This window comes from Globicephala melas, chromosome 2 (genome assembly GCF_963455315.2).
Source record: "Globicephala melas chromosome 2, mGloMel1.2, whole genome shotgun sequence".
In the NCBI taxonomy this organism is placed as follows: Eukaryota; Metazoa; Chordata; class Mammalia; order Artiodactyla; family Delphinidae; genus Globicephala; species Globicephala melas.
This window is the reverse complement of record NC_083315.2, coordinates 135,061,154-135,082,927: the sequence shown is the minus strand read 5'-3', so window position 1 is coordinate 135,082,927 and position 21,774 is coordinate 135,061,154. Positions and strand designations below refer to the sequence as shown.

The window sequence follows — 21,774 nt, the reverse complement described above, 5'->3', positions numbered from 1 at the left end:
CATTCAAGAGACATCTGAGTCCTGCCTCTTCTAGTAATGGTTCCCAATTCTGACTAACCATCAGAATCACCTGGCCCTTCCACCTGCTGTTGATTTGGTGGGTGTGGAGTGGGCCCTGTGCATCTTGGTTTTTAAACTGTGCAGAGCCAGATTTGGAACCACTCTAGTGTTTTCAGGATATCATTGATGAGAGGAGACTTACTTGCAGAGGGAGATCATCTTTCTTCCCCAAATTCTTGAGCCACCCCTTCATGCCAATAGCCTATTCTGTTCTTTTCTTCTTACTGAGGTCCAGGGCCTTTCTAGGTGAGGGTCAGTGGTGGAAAGATTGATGGCAGAGAGGGGAGGCAGAAGGAAGGAGAAGGTTAAAAAATGAAGGTCTGGCTACCTCTCACTCACCATTTTACTGCTGCTCCTATTCTGGTTTCTAGTAATGGTAAAGTATTTATAACAGACTAAGCCTCCTGCCAGTAACAATTACAAACTCTGGACAAAAGATAAAAACCAGTCATTTGAAGGCACTGAAGAGGAACCAAAAACAGGCAGGAACAAGAGAACATTCATACCTTGAAAGAAGGAAAACACACTTGTTGAGATCCACATTTATCCGGGGTACTTCCCAACGTGTGGAGGACAAACTCAAGCAAAGGGGCAGTTTTGCTGGGCTTGGAAGTCAGGACCAGTGTTCAGGGCTCTCAGAAAGGCTGAATATTGGTCAGGGAAAGTCCATAAAGAAGAGAGCCACAGATGGGGGTTGCAATATTTTCATACAAACTCTCAAATCCTTAGCTGACTCCTGACATGTGCTGGGTGAAAATCCAAGGATCCAGTGGAGAGCAACAGCTGGAAGTATGAAAGAGCTGAGTAGAGATGTCAACAGTTGCCTAATACTGGAAAGACAGAGTCCCTCCAATTGAGAGAAGCCCGGTAAACAATTTGAACATTCCACTGAAATCCTAGAAGGGCCATAGCTTAGGAATAAGAACCATATCCAAAGGTTAAGGGCTATGCTTATTAATACTGACCCTATTAAGATTCAGATCTATCCTTATAAACACCTGCCTAAATTACCCAAGACTTACTCAAACCTGAAGGATCTCGTATTCAAAGCCATTTTTTAAGAACATGGGCTAATTCTGCTGCACCAGTCCTTGCAATGCTCACATTGCTAATTAATAAACCTAATGGGAAATGCTACTGATTTAAGACCTCAGAGAAATCAAAAGAATTATGATTCTTAGATTCATCATATTCCTACCCAAATACTACCTTGTTCTCCATTCCCTCCACAAGTAATTATTTTATGGCAGTGGATATATGTGCAGCATTCTTTAGCAACCAGTAGTTAAGAAGAATTGGTTGCTTTCTTGCTTGAGGACTTGAGGGGCTTGAGGACATGTGCAAATACCATGGGGCTTGAGGACTTATGGAATCACCCTCATATTTTTCTCAGTGTCCAAGTAAATTACCTTAATGATTCCATTTTCCCATGAGAATCCACTCTAATACAACAGGTAGATAATTTATTGCTGTGTTCTCCTGATCCGAGTTGTTCACAGGAAGGCTTCAAATATCTCTTAATAAAATTGACTGAAAAAGGACATAAAGCGTCTAGAGAAAAGTTACAATTCTATGTAATTCTGGTCTATATAATTGAAAACTTGTAACTACAAACTAACTATAAAATATGAAACTACTTAATTTTGGTCATGATCTGTCTATAAGCAGACACTCTCTGTCCTCCTCCAAAATAAAAACTATTCCATTATATTCAAGCGCCTAAACTCAAAAACAACTGAGAGGATATTCAGGATTGCCCAAACAAGAGTACTAAAACATGAATCCAGAACCCTTCTTAAGGTAGAAGCTCCCCACAGCAACTCTGTACTTTGCATGTCCCTAATTGTGCCAAACCCTTCTAATCGTTCAGGGAAGACAAGGTTGCCTAATAGGTGTGTTAATTTAGTATATGTGCTGCCGAAGCGAGCACTAGGTGTGTTAATTTAGTAGAGAGGTTCACACCAGAAGTCTGTTGCCTATCTGAACAACTCTTTTGATCTGGAGTCACAACCCACCCTCCCTGCCCGCATATGAGGGCAGCAGCATCTAATTGATCAAAGCTTCTGCTCTAGGCTGATGAGCGCTTACTTCTGCACTAACTCTGCATTCCATGTGCTGTGCAATCCCTGATACTTACAGGCAACACTCAGCTTTTCTCTGTCAGATGCTGTACGGCTTAGGAAATTCTTCACTGTGCACTTCACGTATCGCAGCTTAACGTCATTCACATTTTAATTCCACCACTCACTTCCCCTTCTAGATGAAGAGGAATCCATGACTGTTTAATGATATCTCGGGGATTAAGAATGCCTAAATCCTACTAAATATAAACATCTGCTTACCCTATTACCTAGAAAAATACCCAAGAGAAATTAGTGCATCTGTCCACCAGGATACAATAATATTCATAGCAGCTTTATTCAGAATTAAGAGTAGCAATAGCTCAAGTGTCCGTCAAAAGGAGAATAAATAAATTAATTGTGGAATATATATACAATGGAATACCACATGACAATACATATAACAAACTATTGATGAACTCAGAGACATTATACTGCACAAAAGCAGACAAAAGGAAATGACTATCCACTGTATGATTCCACTTACACGAAATTCAAGAACAAGCAAAACTAACTGATGGTGGTAGAAGTCAGAAAGGTGGTTACCTCTGGACAAGAAGGGGTATGTTTTAACTGGGAAGGGGGCACAAAGGAACCTTCTGAAGTTCTAGGAAATGTTCTATTTCCAGCTGGGAGGTAGTTACACAGGTATGTATACACGTGTGAAAATTCACTGAGCTCTTCAGGATGAGCAATTTTCTGTGTAAATCATATACTTCAGGAAAAAGCAAAAACTATATACATAAGAATGCCCAGGTCAAATCTTAGTCAATTCTAATTTAAGTCTGTTTGTAGATGGCTCTTATCTTAAAAAGGATAAAGGCACTTCCTGAGCAGGATACACTGTCACCACTGAACATGCAGCTACCAAAGTGCTCCATTTTGCCTAATGTTCAATCTGCCCATGTGAATGAACTGATTTCTCTGACTTGCACTCTGGAAAATGGAGAAATGGTAAACATTAAACAGATATATATGAATTTGGAATTGTTCATAACTTTGGGATGCTATGGGGAAAAAAGGGGATTTTTGGTTTCTTAAGATACCTTAATGAAAATGGTAAAGATATTAATGATTCACTAAAAGCTATTCGATATTGAAAAACACCTGTCAGTTAAGGGAGATACTCATAGACAATACCTTCTTCCAGAAACCAATGAATGCCCTTGCTAACTCACATTCTAACAAGCAGCTTTTATTATCCCAACTATGAGTTCTCCCAAATCGACATGTATCCCCACCAAACTTGGAAGGAAAACTGGCTCAATTTAGACTCGCTATAATTGGCTCATAACAGTCAACCCAAACTTCTGAAAAACAATATTGGCAATTACAGGGACACTTTCTCCACAAAGATGGGTTCTGAGAATCTCCTGACAACTGCTCAGGAGTACCACGATCCAACCAGTGGATGCTAATTAAATTTCCCATGATTTTCTACATCAGGAACAAATCAAGTTCCACAGTAGATAAATAATGGAACAATTTTCAAAATTTGACTAGGAAGTGGTAAAATTACATCTTACCTGTGCTAACATAACCCAGGTAAACCCGAGAGGGTCAAGACAAAATACAGAAACTCCTTCTCAAGGCCCTTTGAACATTTAGTAACCGATTTTATACAATTACCCAGGTCTCTAGGCTATATTTACTATCAGTAGTCTGTAAGTTTTCAGGATGGAAAAACCCATTCCTTGATGAGAAGCTACAGATGTTACAGTTGTTAGACTTTGTGTTCCTAGCATGGGGAATGCCTACTTTCCTACCCAGTGACTGTGGAATTCATTTCACTGTAACAATCATATAGGAACTCTGCAGGGTTTCTCTCCTAACATAAAAACTGTACTCCCCATGCAGGAAAGGTAGAAAGAATAAATGAGACACTGAAGATAAAACTGTCCCAATCAGGGGTTGGCAAACTACAGCCCATGGGACAAATCTGGCCTACAGACTCTTCACACGGTCCACAAGCTAAAAAAGTGTTTCTTACGTATTTTAAAATTTTGTTTAAAACAAAAAAAGGAGGAGGAAGAGAATATGGAATATGTGACAGAGCTTATATTTGGCCTTCAAAGCCGATATAAAATTTACTATCTGGCCCTTCACTGAGAAAATCTGCTGACTCCTAAACTATCAAAAATCCTTAATCTGCCTTAGTCTAATGTTTTGTCAGTATTGTTAACGGCCACATGATCACCTCCTCAGAGCTCATACAGATTGTTTTCCATAGGACATCATTACAGGATGTCCTATGTGATTGGGAAAAATGCCACCAATCACTCTATTTTGTTGCATGCAGATCTAGCTGAATACTGTAAGAAGTCAATCTAGTGTACTGTCTTATGCTCAACATGCACAAGCCACCTTTCCAAAAGAGACATCATCCACATCTTTGTATGACTCCTAGCTCAGTGACCAGGTTCACCAGAAAAGGTATCAGTGTGTGTTTAATTGCAAAAATGGCCACAAATTCTTCCTATCCCATATGCATGCTTCTTTGTATGTGACTGCAGATCTTTCCATAAGGAGATGGAGACTATTTCTCTTTCTTTGAGTCTGGGCTTAGAAATGACTTGCTTTGGCCAACAAGGCATTAACAACATGACCCAAGCAGAGGTTTGAAAACTGCTCGCATATTGGAGTTTGCCCGCTCTTGCTGCTCTTAGGAACTCTCAACCAATATCACGTGAATGAGTTCAGGCTAGCCTGCTAGATGATGGGCCCAGTTACCTCCGTTGCCCTGCCAACAGCCAGCAACCGCCAGATGTGTGAATGAGACCATCAACTATCAGCGGACTATAATGCGTGTATAAGGCCAGACAACACCATGAGGAGCAGAGCAGAGCAAAGTTATCCCAGCTGATTCCAGCCAAATTGCTCCACAGAATCATGAATGAATAAATGGTTGTTTTAAGCCACCTAGTCTGGGAGTGGTTTGTTTTGCAGAAAATACTAAGTGATATAGATGCAAAAATGCTTTAAATTACTGAAAGGAGCCATTTCAGGTCCTCTTGACAACAGCTACAGAAGTCTACCCAGGGTGTAATATGTCATAATGAAAAGGAACTTCCAACTCAGACCAATGGACGTTCACTCCCATGACAGCCTGCAAGTTGAGGCTAACCAAAGAAGCCTCCAGAAGCAGATGGCTTCAAGGCACAAACAGGTTATCGGAGACCTTTCTGATCAAGCAGACAACTTCAGAAGTGCAAATTCCACCCAAGACAATGAAACAAAACTAGAACTTTGTTATATCCAATCAAACCTACTGCCTTCCTTATAAGATGGTTAATATGTCACTATGGACTACTGATTTCCTTCTCTGTGTTTTCTATGACTCTACTTTTCTTCATTTTCCCCTCCCTTTTCTGAAACAAAATATATTACTTCCTCACCTTGTTTCTAAGAATGTTTCCTCATCTACTAACCTGACCTCTTGCTGGGCCTGTTACCCATTTCCAACTCCAGGGGTCAATCAAATCATAGGAATACCTCTGCTTAACACTAGCAAACAGCCCGTCAAGAGTATGATCTGAACATCTCCTTTATACTTACAATGATTATCTCCCAACCCAGACATTCAGGCTGGTTGTTATAATTATATAGAATTACACACAGCCAATATTTTATCCAGAGAGAAAAATCAACCCAATCACCTTTTAAAATAATCCTGAGTGTTTATGGTACTTTCATAACCCATGCAAAGAGGAAATAAAAATACTTACCAAGCTTACCAAGAAATCCCATTAAACTATCCCCATGGTAGAAATACCTCCTCACTTGATACTTATTCCTAATGCAACATCTCGTGAAAAATAGAAAAGAAAAATATATCTTCATTCAGGAAAAGCAGGCTACAAAGTGTCGACTGAAATCCTTATCACTGTTTGTCATAATGATTCAGGGAAAAAGACATACACTTTCAACTCTTTACATATAGATCCTATCAATTGTGCAGCGCCAGGCCTGTTCTTTATCTGTGACCTCTATGCATACCAAGAACTATTCCTGGGACTTCTTACCAGTTCCCTTCAAGATTTTAAATCCTGTTCAGTCTCACTATCTGGGTCTCTTCAGAGGTCTCAGAGAAGCGACCTCCCAGAAGTTTAGAGGAGTCTATTGATTTGCTTGAGGGTTTTTACCTAGGTTAGGGGTCCCTGAATTTAAGAGATGTGTCAGTAAGTTATCCCTTACTTTGGTTGAAACTATTAAATGAGACCATTCACACTATAATAATCCAGCAAGAGAGGTTTGATTTGTTTGCTTTCCATCACATAGCTTTACAATATTTATTGGCCTCACCAGGGGGACATCTGCACTCTAGCTAATATTTCCGATTGTTTCTAGGTAAACACTTCAGTACAAGAAGAAATAATACCTTTAAAAAGTACAGACACAGGAACTTCCCTGGTGGTCCAGTGGTAAAGAATCCGCCTTCTAATGCAGGAGACACAGGTTCGATCCCTGGTTGGGGAACTAAGATCCCACATGGCCACGGGACAACTAAGCCTGCAGGCCACAACTAGAGAGCCCACGTGCCACAAAACTACAGATCCCATGTGCTCTGGAGCCTGTGCACCACAACTAGAGAGAAGTCCGCACACCACAATGAAGAACTCGCACGCCGCCCATGAAAGATCCCGCATGCTGCAACAGAGATCCCGCATGCCGCAACAGAGATCCCGCATGCCGCAACTAAGACCCAACACAGCCAAAAATAAATTAATTAATTTTTTAAAAAGTACAGACACAGGCTGATTACTCTCAAAGGTTTGACAGTCTGAGACTTGGAATCTATTCTCCTGGCATGGGCTAGGTCAAGTAAAAAACTGGCCTCCTGAAATTTTCTGAACTGTAATGATGGGATTTCTCATTATAATATTCATTTTTTCCAATGCATCTGTAAGAGAGTTTTTAAAACTGCTGTGTAACTGATGTTAGGTGACCAAATGGTGATCCCATACTAGGAAGAGACAATTCCTTGGTCAACCTTCATTCTCCAGGAGAGGCAGATGACCAAAGGGCGAGAATGACGAATCCTGAGATGGCTACCCAGCCTGGGGCGTAAGTATCCACACCGCACTGTGTGTCCAACAGCCTTCAGAGTTAATTTTTGTTAAACAGGTATATATATAGATGTATAGTAGAAAAGAATATTTCAGTGGGTTTCTTCTTAGCAACATCACAGAAGTTCAAGTTACTCACCTATAAGGAAATGATGGCTTCAGGACATTTTTTAAAAGTTGTTTCAAAAAATGTTTCAACTACAGAATTATTCTTGGATCGGGGGCAGTAATCCACCACAAACTAAGAAATGCTATTTTATTTATTTTTTAGAAAAATGTTGAGCTTTTAATAGAAAAACTTTTAAATATATGTTTAATATTTTAAAAGAAAAATTAAGAGATCAGAAATATGCAAGTGATAAGAAATATACTGATGTAATCATCTTTTGAAAATAAAAACATTTTTTCAAGATTCTATTAAAATGCACAAAAAGCAAATTTATTTTAGGATTTAAACCAACGAAACATTTAAAATACCTGTTACCCTGGCATGTAAGCCCAACAATAGTAACAGCCTTGATCTTGATAGAGTCTACTTATTAACAGCATGTCTTTTAAATAGTTCATGCTGGAAGATGGAAATTATAAAATTAAAAATAAAATGAACGTTTTAAAGCTTGTAACATCAAAATTACCATTTACTTAAAAAAAAAATTTTTTTAAGCCATTTACTTTTACTTACATAATTTTACTCCAAGAAGTTTGAGGTGCTTGGCAGAATATATACAGATAGAAACTTGGCCAGAAATAATCCTATAAACAAACAAAATACTGATGAAAAGATACTAAACTTTTTTTTTTTTTTTTAAGAAAAGCTCAAGTACATACAAAGTGGAATAAATCAAAGATTATACTTCTACCTTAAACTAGAAAAGGCAGGTTTTCTGATTAGGGTGAAAAAACTACCAACACCTTTAAATAAAAAATGCTTTTGCTAAAAAGCAGTTCTAAGAAGGAAGTTTATAGCGATATAAGATTACCTCAGGAAACAAGAAAAATATCAACCTAACCTTACACTAAAGGAACTAGAGAATGAAAAACAAACAAAACTCAAAATTAGTAGAACGAAAGAAATAATAAAGATCAGAGCCGAAATAAATGAAATAGAGACTAAAAAGCCCGTAGAAAAGATCAATGAAACTAAAAGCTGGTTCTTTGAAAACATAAACAAAATTGCTAAATCTTTAGACAGACTCATCAAGAAAAAAAGGGAGAGGGCCCAAATCAATAAAATTAGAAATGAAAAAGAAGTTACAGCTGACACCACAGAAACACAAAGGACCGTAAGAGGCTACTGCAAGCAACTATACACCGATAAAATGGGCAACCTAGAAGAAATGAACAAATTCTTAGAAAAGTACAATCTCCCAAAACTGAACCAGGAAGAAACAGAAAATATGAACAGACCAATTACCAGTACTGAAATTGAATCACTAATTTAAAAACTCCCAACAAACATAAGTCCAGGACAAGATGGCTTCAAGGGTAATTTCTACCAAACATTTAGAAAAGAGGAAACACCTATCCTTCTGAAACTGTTCCAAATAATTATAGAGAAAGGAACACTTCTGAACTCATTCTAAGAGACCACCAAAACCCTGATATCAAAACCAGACAAAGATATCACAAAAAAAGAAAATTACAGGCCAATATCACTGATGAACTTGTCTGCAAAAATCCTCAACAAAATACTAGCAAACTGAATCCAACAATAACATTAAAAGGATCATGTGCCATGATCAAATGGGATTTAATCCCAGGGATGCAAATATTTTTCAATATCTGCAAATCAATCAACGTGATACATCAATTAACAAACTGAAGGATAAAAGCCATATGATCATCTCAATAGATGCAGAAAAAGCTTTTGATAAAATTCAACATCCATTTATGATAAAAACTCAAGAAAGTGGGCATAGAGGGAATATAACTCAACATAATAAAGGCCATATATGACAAACCCACAGTTAACATCATACTCAATGGTAAAAAGCTGAAAGCATTCCTTCTAAGATCAGGAACAAGACAAGAATGCTCACTCTTGTCATTTTCATTCAACATAGTTTTGGAAGTCCTAGCCACAGCAATCAGAGAAGAAAAAGAAATAAAAGAAATCCAAATTGGAAAGGAAGAAATAAAACTGTCACTGTTTGCAGATGACATGATATTATACACAGAAAATCCTAAAGATGCCACCAGAAAACTACTAGATCTCATTGATGAATTTGGTAAAGTTTCAGGATACAAAATTAACATATAGAAATCTGTTGCATTCCTATACACTAACAACAAAATATCAGAAAGAGAAATTAAGGAAACAATCTCATTTACCATCACATCAAAAAGAATAAAATACCTAGTTCTTTTCTTTAGTTCTTCGCAGAACTAAAAGAAAAAATTTTTAATTTGTATGGAAACACAAAAGACCCCGAATACCCAAAACAATCTTAAGAAAGAAGAATGGAGCTGGAGGAATCATACTCCTTGTCTTCAGACTATACTACAAAGCTGCAGTAATCAAAACAGTATGGTGCTGGCACAAAAACAGACATATAAATCAACGGAACAAGAAAGAAAGCCTATGCGCCTATAGTCAATTACTCTATGACAAAGGAGGCAAGAATATACAATGGAGAAAAGATAGTCTCTCCAATAAGTGGTGCTGAGGAAAATTGGACAGCTGCATGTAAATGAGTGAAATTAAAACATTCTCTAACACCATACACAAAAATAAACTCAAAATGGATTAAAGACCTAAATGTAAGACTGGATACTATAAAACTCCTAGCAGAAAACACAGGCAGAACATTCTTTGACACAAATTGCAGCAACATCTTTTTGAATCCATCTCCTAAAATAATGGAATTGAAACAAAAATAAAGAAATGTGACCTAATTATACTTAAAAGATTTTGCACAGCAAAGTAAACCATAAACAAAATGAAAAGACAACCTACAGAATGGGAGAAAATATTTGCAAACAATGCAACCAACAAGGGATTAATTTCCAAAGTATACAAACAACTCACGCAGCTCAATATCAGAAAAACAAACAGGGCTTCCCTGGTGGCGCAGTGGTTGAGAGTCCGCCTGCCGATGCAGGGGACACGGGTTCGTGCCCCGGTCCGGGAAGATCCCACATGCCACGGAGCGGCTTGGCCCGTGAGCCATGGCCGTTGATCCTGCGCGTCCGGAGCCTGTGCTCCGCAACGGGAGAGGCCACAACAGTGAGAGGCCCACATATCGCAAAAACAAACAAACAAAAACCCAATCAAAAAATAGGCAGGAGACCTAAATAGACATTTCTCCAAAGAAGACATACAGATGGCCAATAGGCACATGAAAAGATGCTCAACATCGCTAATTACTAGAGAAATGCAAATCAAAACTACAATGAGGTATCATCTCACACTGGTCAGAATGGTCATCATCAAAATGTCTACAAATAATAAATGCCGGAGAGGGTGTGGAGAAAAGGGAAACATCCTACATTGTTAGTGGGAATGTAAATTGGTGCAGCCACTATGGAGAACAGCATGGAGGTTCCTTAAAAAACTAAAAATAGAGTTACCATATGATCCAGCAATCCAACTCCCAGACATGTATCTGGAAAAGATGAAAACTCTAATTCGAAAGATACATGCATCCCAATGTTCATAGCAGCACTATTTGCAATAGCCAATACAAGGAAGTAACCTAAATGTCCATCGACAGATGAATGGATAAAGAAGGTGTGGTATATACAATGGAATATTACCCAGCCATAAATAGGATGAAATATTGACATCTGCAGCAACATGGATGGACCTAGAGATTATCATACTAAGTGAAATAAGTCAGACAAAATGATACCATTTATATGTGGAATCTAAAAAAAATGATACAAAATGAACTTATTTACAAAACAGAAATAGACTCTAAAACATAGAAAACAAACTTATGGTTACTGACAGGGAAAGTGAGTGGGGAAGGGACAAATTAGGAGTTTGGGATTAACAGATACACACTACTATATATAAAATAGATAAGCAACAAGGACCTACTGTATAGCACACAGAACTACATTCAATATCTTATAATAACCTATAATGGAAAATAATCTGAAAAAGAATATAAAGTATATATATAAACTATATACATAGTATAACTGAATCAATTTCGTCTACGCTTGAAACTAACACAACTTTGTAAATCAACTATACTTCAATTAAAGAAAAAAGAAGCAGGTGGAATAAAAATATTTTAATCACAATAATTAAAATCATTTAAAATGCTTTTGCTAAAATTAAGAAACATCTTTCCCAAACAGAAAAAGTCCTGAAAACCAGAAACTGGGGCGGGGGGTGGGTAATGTTTAAAACGAAGCAGCACTTAGAAACATTTCGGCAGCTTTCGTATATCAGAGACTTGTAAGTGAACATCAAAACCAAATTATGATCCACAGAACAGCATTTTTCTTCTTCTTGTTTAATGGGAACTATTACAAGCAGACATGGCTAAAAGGCCATAGCAAAGAAAAATAGGTTCTAAAGTGAAACCTAGAGCATTTCAGTAACCAAATATCTGAGTGAAGCTTGAGGAGCTGTGACATAAGAAGAAACACGTGTGGACACATTTCTGAGTTTCCACAGGTTCTTGAATCTTCTATCTTCAGTGAGAAAAAACACTCAGACTCTAAGTTTCCCTGACAATGGGTCCTACTAGAAGTTTAAGGAATTCTAAATTGCTCTTCAGTAATTCTCAACCTTGAGTGCACATTAAAATCATCTGGGACGGTCTTTTTTCTTTTTTCATACCAATGCCTGGGTCCCACTCTGATCAATTAAATCAGAATCCCTGGATATGGAAACCAGGCATTTTTAAAGCTCCCAGAGGTTCTACTGTACAGCCAGGGCTGAGACTCACCAGAAAAATGCTGAGAAAAGTCAAGGATGACTATAGTTACTGTGTTTGAATTTTAGTTGTCACAGAAAAAATTTTTCAGAGAGATAAATGTCTTTGCTAATGCTAGGCTGCCCTTCTTCTTACATGCTTACCGTCCAGTGTAGGATGCTTATTAAACCCCTCAAGATAATGACATCCACCATTAATTGAGCACTTATGTGGTGCCAGGCACCATGGTGGGTGCTACCCCCAACACAACTGATAATCCCCAGTATCCTGCAAACCAGGTATTAAACCCATTTACCCAGGCAGCTGTGAAGGAGGGGTTTATTTGTCCCATCACAGACCAAGGTGAAGAAACTGGAATTAGAACATACATGTGTCTGATTACAAAGCCATGTTTTATTTTCTTTTAATTTTATGTATTTACACTTTTAGAGTTAATCCAATCACATTTCAGAGGTTTATACACTATAAAGATTTATAAGGTGTACATGTAAGGTATATAAAAATCCACAGTAAATACAGTCATACCTAACTCCTGTCACTCAACCTCTCTATCACCTAGCCACTCAATCTCCCCCCTTGGAGACCAAGTTAGCTGTTTTTTGTCTATCCTTCCAAAGATATTTAATGGATACATAAGCAAATATGTGTATGTAAGCATATGTGTATATACATGCCATATATTTGGATTCCTCCCACCTCATTTTAAATGATGGTAGCATAATTCATACACTATATTGCACATAGCCTTTTTCACTTTAACAATATATCTCAGATATGTGGTATATATATATATATATATATAATGGAATATTACTCCGCCATAAAAAAAAAGAAACATTGTCATTTGCAGTAACGTGGACAGACCTAGAGATTATTATGCTTAATGAAATAAGTGAGACAAGACAAATACTGTATGACACCAATTATATGTGTAATCTAAAAAATAATACAAATGAATGTATATATAAAAGAGAAACAGAATAACCTTGAGCAACTTAATTTCATAACTAAGTACAGATAATTATATCTGTAGAATAAATTTTTAGATGTCAAAAGTTATGCCCTTTCCACTATTCTACGCTGCCTCAGGATTCTAAGAAATAACACAGACTCATGATGATATCCATTTAAATTATTTTATTTTAAAATGTCACCTAAATACCCAAATTACACTTTTCATTTTAATAAAAAATTAAAAATTGTTTTTCTGAATATGCTGAAGGACCAAAAGGGTCTGAGAGATAGTTTTATGCCAGAGAAAAATGACCTCAAAACCAGCAGCACAAATACTGTACTGGCTCTCACTTTACATTCAGAAGGTATCTGTTCCCGAGGACTCTGTGTCCCCCTGGACAGTGCTGATGCTCAGAGACTGAGAGCGGTCCTCCAGGTTCACTGAGGCTGGTGTCACGGACATCTTGGCAGGTGATGTCTGCGAAGTGAAGAGTGGAACTGCTTTACCACCTGTAAAAAGGAGAAACTCCTTCAGCTAAACAAGTGTACCTGAGTATTTACGTGCCTTAAATTTTCCTAAATAATACTGGAGATCAAAAAAGGATTGCATTTGCGATAATTTCTTTTCTCAAGGTGCTCAGAACTTGTCACAGAGGTAAGATACACCCTCCTTTCCACTTCCACCCCTGAACAATTAAGAAACAACATTTTAGAAGTATATGTTATGATCTGAATGTTTATGTCTCCCCAAAATTCATATGTTGAAATCCTAATGCCTAGTGTGGTGGTGTTAAGAAGTGTGGCCTTTGGGAGGTGCTTAGGTCATGAGGATGGAGCCCTCATGAATGAGAGTAGTGCCTTTATGAAAGAGGCCCCAGAGAGTTTGCTAGCCCCTTCGACCATGCTAGTCCTTCGACCATGTGAGGACACAGGAATCAGGAAGAGGTACCTTGATTCTGGATGCCCAGCCTCCAGACTGTGAGAAATAAATTTCTGTTGTTTAAAAGCCACTCAGTCTATAGCATTTTATTATAGTAGCCTGAATAGACTAAGATGGTATACAAGTGCCCAAAGCTGTGGTACAGATGATAAATGCTAGGTAAGACCAAGTCAGGGAGGCAGTTTGAAATGAAGAATTCATTAATACGTTTAAAAAAACCCAGAGTTGACTACATATATATATCTATCTGCATATACCCTAATTCACTCCTCTAAGTTTAAAAAGCACATTGCCTAAGAGCATAAAGAATGCCAACTTGGTACTATTTAAGACCACAAAAATCCTCATTTCAAATTTCATGTACTTACCATATATACATAATAATAAGCATCTTAAAAGTAAATTATCCTAAATAATCTTCAAGACATCTCTGAGTCAAGAGTCATAGTAATTTTTCTAAAACTCCTTTATACTTTTAAAATAGTTGCCACAGTAATAAAGTGAAATTTTCCATCAAGTTTTTATAGGGACCACAGTAAAAGTAGTCAGTTTTGGAGATTCAATGATGACTCAATCACAGCTGTTCAAGATGATCAAAATACTTGTAAAAGAAAAATTCCTTTCATATTAGGAAGTCTAACAAAGACTATTTTAATATACCGTTCCTTTTTGTTACTTGTATCAATTTATTTTTAATAAAAGAGGAAAGGGAAATAAGATTTCGTATAATTATAGCAGTACTACAAACTGTAATGCAACAGCATAATCCTTTAAGAAGAAAGCAATTATTATATCAATTTAAATAGAACAAATATTTTAAATAGGAAAAGACTTGTTGAAATTTAGCTCTGTCAGGATATGATAAAAACTAAAATTAAGAAACATTGTTTATAAACTTATGGTTCATTCAGTACTTGTAGTCTCTGTGTCTGGAATGATACCAAACACATTTTAAATGCTGAAAAAATATATATTAAATAAACATTCAAGGGACTTCCCTGGTGGGGCAGCGGTTAAGAATCTGCCTGCCAATTCAGGGGACGCGGGTTTGAGCCCTGGTCCGGGAAGATCCCACGTGTCGTGGAGCAACTAAGCCCATGCGCCACAACTACTGAACCTGTGCTCTAGAGCCCGCAAGCCACAACTGCTGAAGCCCGCGCACCTAGAGCCCGTGCTCTGCAACAAGAGAAGCCACCGCACTGAGAAGCCAGCACACCACAACAAAGAGTAGCCCCCGCTTGCTGCAACTAGAGAAAGTCTGAGCGCAGCAACAAAGACCCAACGCAGCCAAAAATAAAAATAAATTTAAAAAAGAAATAAATTTTAAAAAAAGAAACAATAAGAACTTCTTTTAAAAAATCTTCATAGGGGCTTCCCTGGTGGCGCAGTGGTTGAGAGTCCGCCTGCCGATGCAGGGGACACGGGTTCGTGCCCCGGTCTGGGAAGATCCCACGTGCCACGGAGGGGCTGGGCCCGTGAGCCATGGCCGCTGAGCCTGCGCGTCCGGAGCCTGTGCTCCGCAACGGGAGAGGCCATAACAGTGAGAGGCCCGCGTACCGCAAAAAAAAAAAACCTTCATAGGACATAAGCATTGTTTAAATATTCTGACATTTTACAAAGCCATGATGCAGAATATACAAAATAAACAAGAGAAGTATCCAAGATCAGAGCTTACCTCGTCAATAAAGTAAAAACCAATACAGGCTATAACTAAGGCTTGAGAGCAAAATTAATTTTCAACCTGTACAATTAAATGTTATCTTCCCCCGATTAAGAAAAATTCCATTCCTTGCATTACTTACATATCTGTCAAAAACTACACTGATGCCAGATATTCTTCTTTTCTTTGTTATCCAGTTTCACAAAACTGCTTTACATGTGCCTTTATTTTCTACTCTGCACATTAAATTACTGATTAAATTGTTCAGTGATGTAACAAGAGCTATAACTATTTTTTATTTTGGACCTTGAAGAAGTTTCCAAGTCTCAAGGAACATATTAAATTCAATTATTGTAAAGTTATGCTATTTCTTATAGTTACTGCCTTAGATTTATACAGCAATTAAAATTTTGCAAAGATCTTTTGCCCATCATATTATCTCATCCTAACAGTAATTCTGGGAGGCAGACAAGGTAAAGGTAACTGAGGCACAGAGATGTCAGAGAGGGCTGTTCCGAAAGCATATGCTCACTAACTAAACATCTATACAAGCCTACTGTATGTGTGGAGCTAAGATGGTGTAGAGAAGATGATACACAGGTGAAAAAGAAATAGTCCTCATCTTCAAGAAGCTTAAAACCTAGTAGTGGAGATAAACATGTAGAGGAATACTTGGTTTAAATTAGGTGGAAGTAGCAGGTGAGATAGGACTTAAAAGATGTGGAAGGCAATGAAGAAAAAGAGGACAACAAAATAAATGATGACAGAAATAAGAGAAGGACAAAGAAAGGTGAATAAAGAGAAAATAGAGGAACACAAAAGGAAAGTGTTAGATAAGTAGGAAGAGACCCAAGAATGAAGAGTCACACAAGGTAAGAGTCACACAAGGTTTTCAAAAGAGTCTAGTATAATTCACCTAATTCGTAATTGGTAGAGCTGAGACTACAACTCATTGCTTTTTGCCTGATACCAAATACCTTAATTATCCACATAAAAAATTAGTACTTTTAAAGGTTGTTGAGGGAAATTCCATTTTAGTAGTGGTATGTAATGGTAGGGGCAGCTAAGGAGAGGAGCAGTGATGAAGTTTCAAGCACAAGTCCCTTTATGATCAGTCAAGTCTGGGGTCCAAATGAGATCTATTGTTCAGTCACCTGGGAATGGTCCCATCAAGACTGTCAGTGTGAGGTTTTCATGTGGGAAGGAGTAAAAGAGGAAGGGGGAGGAACAGAGCATGGATTCCATAATAGGGCAGGACTAGGCTCATCCATTTGTTAACTCAATAAATATCAACTGAACACCTATGTGCCAGGCACTGTTCTAGACTCTGGAGATTTCGGCAGTGAAGAAAACAAAGGCTCTAATCTCACTGACATCATATCCCAGCTGGATGTGAAGGGCAAATGACAAACAAGTAAGGAAACAAACATATATTATGTCAGGCAGTGATGAGTGCTATAATGAAAAATAGGTAAGGGGTATGAGGGAGAATGAATGATAAGGGACTTTTGGAAAGTTACATAACTTCTCTAAACCCTCATTTCCTCATCTACAAAATAAAGGTAAGAGTACCTACCTCAGAGGGTTTTATGCGGATTAAATGGGATAATGCATATAAAGTGTTTTGAATAGTGCTGGCAAATCAAAAGCACTTAAAACAGATTAGCACTTACTTTTATGGAACTGGAAAGAAATTATCCTAAGAGGCAATGACCCTCAGAGTGGGCTGCAAAAGGCAGTCGACTTAGGAGAGAGGGATAAGAATGTGTCACTGAAATACACTAAGAAAAAAAACCCACAGCTTTAGAAGGCCTCCAAATAATTAGGCTACGTTTAACTCTAGTAACTGAGTTTTTTTTGGTTGTTTTTTTTTTGCGGTACGCGGGCCCCTCACTGTTGTGGCCTCTCCCGTTGCGGAGCACAGGCTCCGGACGCGCAGGCTCAGCGGCCATGGCTCACAGGCCCAGCCGCTCCGCGGCATGTGGGATCTTCCCAGACCGGGGCACGAACCCGTGTCCCCTGCATCAGCAAGCAGACTCTCAACCACTGCGCCACCAGGGAAGCCCTAGTAACTGAGTTTTAATCAATGAGTTATATCAATAAAATACATCACCTTATCTAAAGGTGTTTGTTAATGTACATTTTGGAAAGGTTTTTTGAAGCGCTCATTTACACAAGCTAAACAGTCACAGTTTTAGAGCTTTAAAAGAGAACTTTTTAGACTGGAAACGTTTTTCAAAAGCATCACTGTTAACAGGCAAAAAGAGTCACATTCATATGCAGTTATGGTCCTCACAGAGTTTAATTTGTTTTTAAAGAAAAGACATAATATCTTAATAAATCATCATTAAAGCAAACATAAATTTTCTACCTATATTAAATGTAGTTTGATGCTTTCAAAGTTTGACTTTTTAACTTTCCACAGTCATGTCATTACTCTATGATGTAATTGTTTCAACAGCTGTTTTCAGATTTGTTTTTAAAAAAGGGAGATTATTCCTTGATTCTGTGGGTAGGCAGTACGTCATTTAACCTGGCATGCATTTAAGCAGGAGATGTCACTGAGCGAGACCATGTATTTGAAGCATCCTAAGTCGTATTTGTAAAACTCTTTAGGCATTTGAAATTCAATTTTTTTGCTTTAAGAATATTTAAAATTCATAAAGAAATTTTGTTTTCTATTCTTTGATTGTAAGACTAAGGAACAGAAAATCTAAAACTAATTTATTCTAAGTAATAAAGTAATAATACAAGATTTTTTATGTCCATTTAAGAATCTGCCTGTATATCACATGTGTATTTTTAAAAATACATATACAAAACTTTCTAAAAGCTTTTTAGGTTTAGATAATCCATTTCATCAGCAGGTTTTAGATTCTGACTCTAATCTTCAAACAGTTGGTAACCCATTATTATGTCTCTGTTATTTGCAAACTGAGAGGAATCCAAACAGAGTATTCTCTCCTAAAACAACAGGAGACAAGCAGAGAAAAGAAGTAAAAAATTCCTCAGTAACTTCACAGAAGAATGCAGCACTGCACACTCCCTACTCAGATTCAGTAACTGCACATGGCATAAGCCACATAAACTTATGGGATTCTTCTATGAGTTGACGAATAGATAGTATAGTGACTTTAAATTGCCTGGATTTGGGTATTTCTACATGCAGATCAAGATGAGTTTCTTATACACTGCACATTTAAAAATAAAATTAAAAAGGAAACAAAGGTAATAATCTTTAATCAAGTACCCGAAGGATCTGAATCCAGAGTCCATGGATGGGTGACCCAGGATCTATTTGTGAATACCCTGAAACCATATGCAAATTATTTTCATATAAGTACAGTTTGGAAAGGAGACAGGTAGTCATAGCTATCAATGTCTCTAAGGGGTCTGCGGACCCTAAATACTCAAGAACATGTGCAGATGAATTACACTCTCAGTTGTTTTCCCAGCCGTAGTGGTGAAATACAGGGGTTCCTCTCCTGTTAACTGCGGATGCCTTATTCTCTGAAGGCAATGTTACTGCAGCACATAGGAGACTGCACTGTAATTATTTATGTGTCTGTCACTTCCACTGGACAATATATTCCTTAAGAGCATGGACTGCAACTTACACTCATTGTCTTCCGAGTGACTAGTACAGTAGGTACACACTAAGTATCTGTGACCTTATCTCTTGTATTACTGTTATTTGCTTGTGGGTCTGTTGCTCCTGTTAAATGTGCCCCATGAGGACAACAACTTTGTCTTGTTTACGTCTGCATTCTACAAAGTTGTAGCATAATGCTAGGTACACACTGGGCCTTAAAATGATTGCTGAACCAAACTGATTTGTTTCTACCTAGAGAGTCTGTGGTTCCTTATGGCTACCAGCTTGCTTAGACTCATCCAGTCTTTAAAATCAACCCTGAGTTCCAGCAAAACAGTTGCTTCCCAGATGTCTATGAAAATGTTACAGTATTTCAGCTGTGTTTTACTGAGTTCTTGAAGCATTTTTTCCTGTCCACCGTGGGTTCATCTACTCTTGCTTAAATTCCTTGTTTAAGCAGCTGCTAAACTATCCTGCTGTATTCAATCCTCCTCACATACTTAACCCAGCCCTACAGATTTTGCAACATCATAGCTTCAGTGCTTGAGAACAAATACTACAAGCCTTGATGAAGAAGATGCCTGGTCATTTGATGTTAAGTATATAGTATGTAAAATGAGATTTGCCTCCGCTTTACAGAATTAGTCAGTATTAAACATTTCTTTCCTTACTTTCATGTTTAAAAGCGTGATTTAAAATGTTACTATAATCTCATCCCAAAATGTGTTTTAGAAATAAACACCCTATTACATTTTTTAAGTTTACTATTGCTTCTGTTTTTTAAGTGAGTTGACAAATGCTTATTTTAAAATTTATAATTTAAGATAAAAATACAGCAGTTCCTATAGGAAGAATAAATGTATTGGCACCTGTAAAAACAAGTCCAAATCTTTTTTTCTCCAAAAAGCAATAGTTAACGTGAAAGATTTGTTTCTTCTTATGCCAGGTTCCAGCTGCTTCACTTTGTTTAAAACTGACTTCAAAGTTTAAACAGTGTCCTGTCCCAACAAATAACCTCCCCCAGATGGAATTATCTCGAGTACTAGCCTCAGTGCTCTGAATACCACACCTGCAGCCTTTTAATTCAACATTTTATAAACTTTCCAAAAGGAAATGATAGATTTTTTTTTGTCTCCTAACTTTTGGAGAGTTGAGTTTAGTGCATGAAGGGAGTTCTATACCTGGAGTAAGTTTATAGATATTTTAAAAGAATAAAAAATTGGAATTATTTTCTCTACTGTGTTGATTACTATGAGAGAAAGAAAGAAGGAAATGAAAAAAATCTGAAACTTTTAAAGTAAAAAATCTTACCTGTAAATACGGATGCTAGGTACAGATTGGGCTCAATTTGTGTCCGATCCATATCACCTGGTGAAGCTACAGTTAAAAAATTTTTTTCATAAGAAAATCAGTTAAGCATAGAAATAATCATGATTCATTCCTGCTATTAAAAAAAAAAAACAAAACCCACAAACCAAATGCACTCCCACAGTTACTTTCATAAAACCAGGCAAACAGAAGCCTGACCTTGTGGCCTTAATATAAAGAAGGAAGTTAAACAGCTGAATTTTAATGACCGCCAATAGAATAATACTTTAACCTAATAGATTATTATCTTTATGCATCGAAGATTAGGGAAAGGGGGAAACCAAGGATCATGAAAGAATTTGCATAATTATTTGTATTTAAAAAGAGAAACTCATGGGCCATTTCTTCCAAGGCTAAAAGTTTTCACAGATTCTCTTACTTAAGGATTTAATCATTATAAAAAAAAGTTTAGAATTTCCCTTCTCCCTAGGCCAGCCTGGGGCATATTGCCCAACACAATCCATGTGAAAAAAACAGTAAAGTTGTCAGGGAGCACAGAAGAACACTACCCTGTTAAACCAAAGCCAAATTTTAATATTGAAATGAAATAGGCTGGGGAAAAACTCTTTTTATAGCTAGAGAATTATAAAGCCGAGAAAAGTTAAATAACTGAAGAGAGAAACCTGTGGTACATATAGTTCTCAGGCCAAAAAGATACACTGGGTGCCTAAGGCATATGCCCCAGTTGATGGCATGCTGTTAACCTCTGCTCTGAAATATAGTCAGTTACTGTTAATAACCACTGTTATTCAGAATGAGTCAGAAAAAATTTACAGTATGGTATAATCAGTATTTTCTGATTTTCTCTAAGATAAAAATCAGTAATCTCTCAAGCTTCCTTTATTTCACGAAAATTTCAGGTGGATTTGAAAGAAGATAATTAAATGAAAGTGATTTTAAGCATTACATAGTTCACTAAGCCAAGCAATATATTCCCACTGGTGACAAACATTCATGTTAAACTATTGTAGTTACGCTGTAGGAAACACATATTTAAATGTTAAAAAATTAAATGCAGGGCTTCCCTGGTGGTGCAGTGGTTGGGAGTCCGCCTGCTGATGCAGGGGACACGGGTTCGTAACCCGGTCCGGGAAGATCCCACATGCCGCGGAGCGGCTGGGC

At 37.5% G+C, this 21,774-nt stretch overlaps 1 protein-coding gene across 6 annotated transcripts in view; it reads right to left on the bottom strand.

The window, feature by feature from the left end:
• Positions 1 to 12,421: 12,421 nt before the first annotated feature.
• KIAA0586 (KIAA0586 ortholog) overlaps positions 12,422 to 21,774 on the bottom strand; it is a 106,950-nt gene continuing 97,597 nt past the window's right edge. For 2 of the 6 annotated variants that reach the window (XM_030855110.3, XM_060294856.2), the window contains exons 31-32: positions 20,596 to 20,661; positions 12,424 to 13,602 (exon numbers count right to left, since the gene is read on the bottom strand). In XM_030855110.3, the coding sequence (XP_030710970.2) occupies positions 13,451 to 13,602; positions 20,596 to 20,661 (218 nt within the window). In that variant the 3' untranslated portion in view covers positions 12,424 to 13,450. Of the gene's footprint in view, positions 13,603 to 20,595; positions 20,662 to 21,774 lie in introns of all 6 variants that reach the window. The other 4 variants (XM_060294859.2, XM_060294857.2, XM_060294860.2 and 1 more) reach the window with 4 other exon arrangements.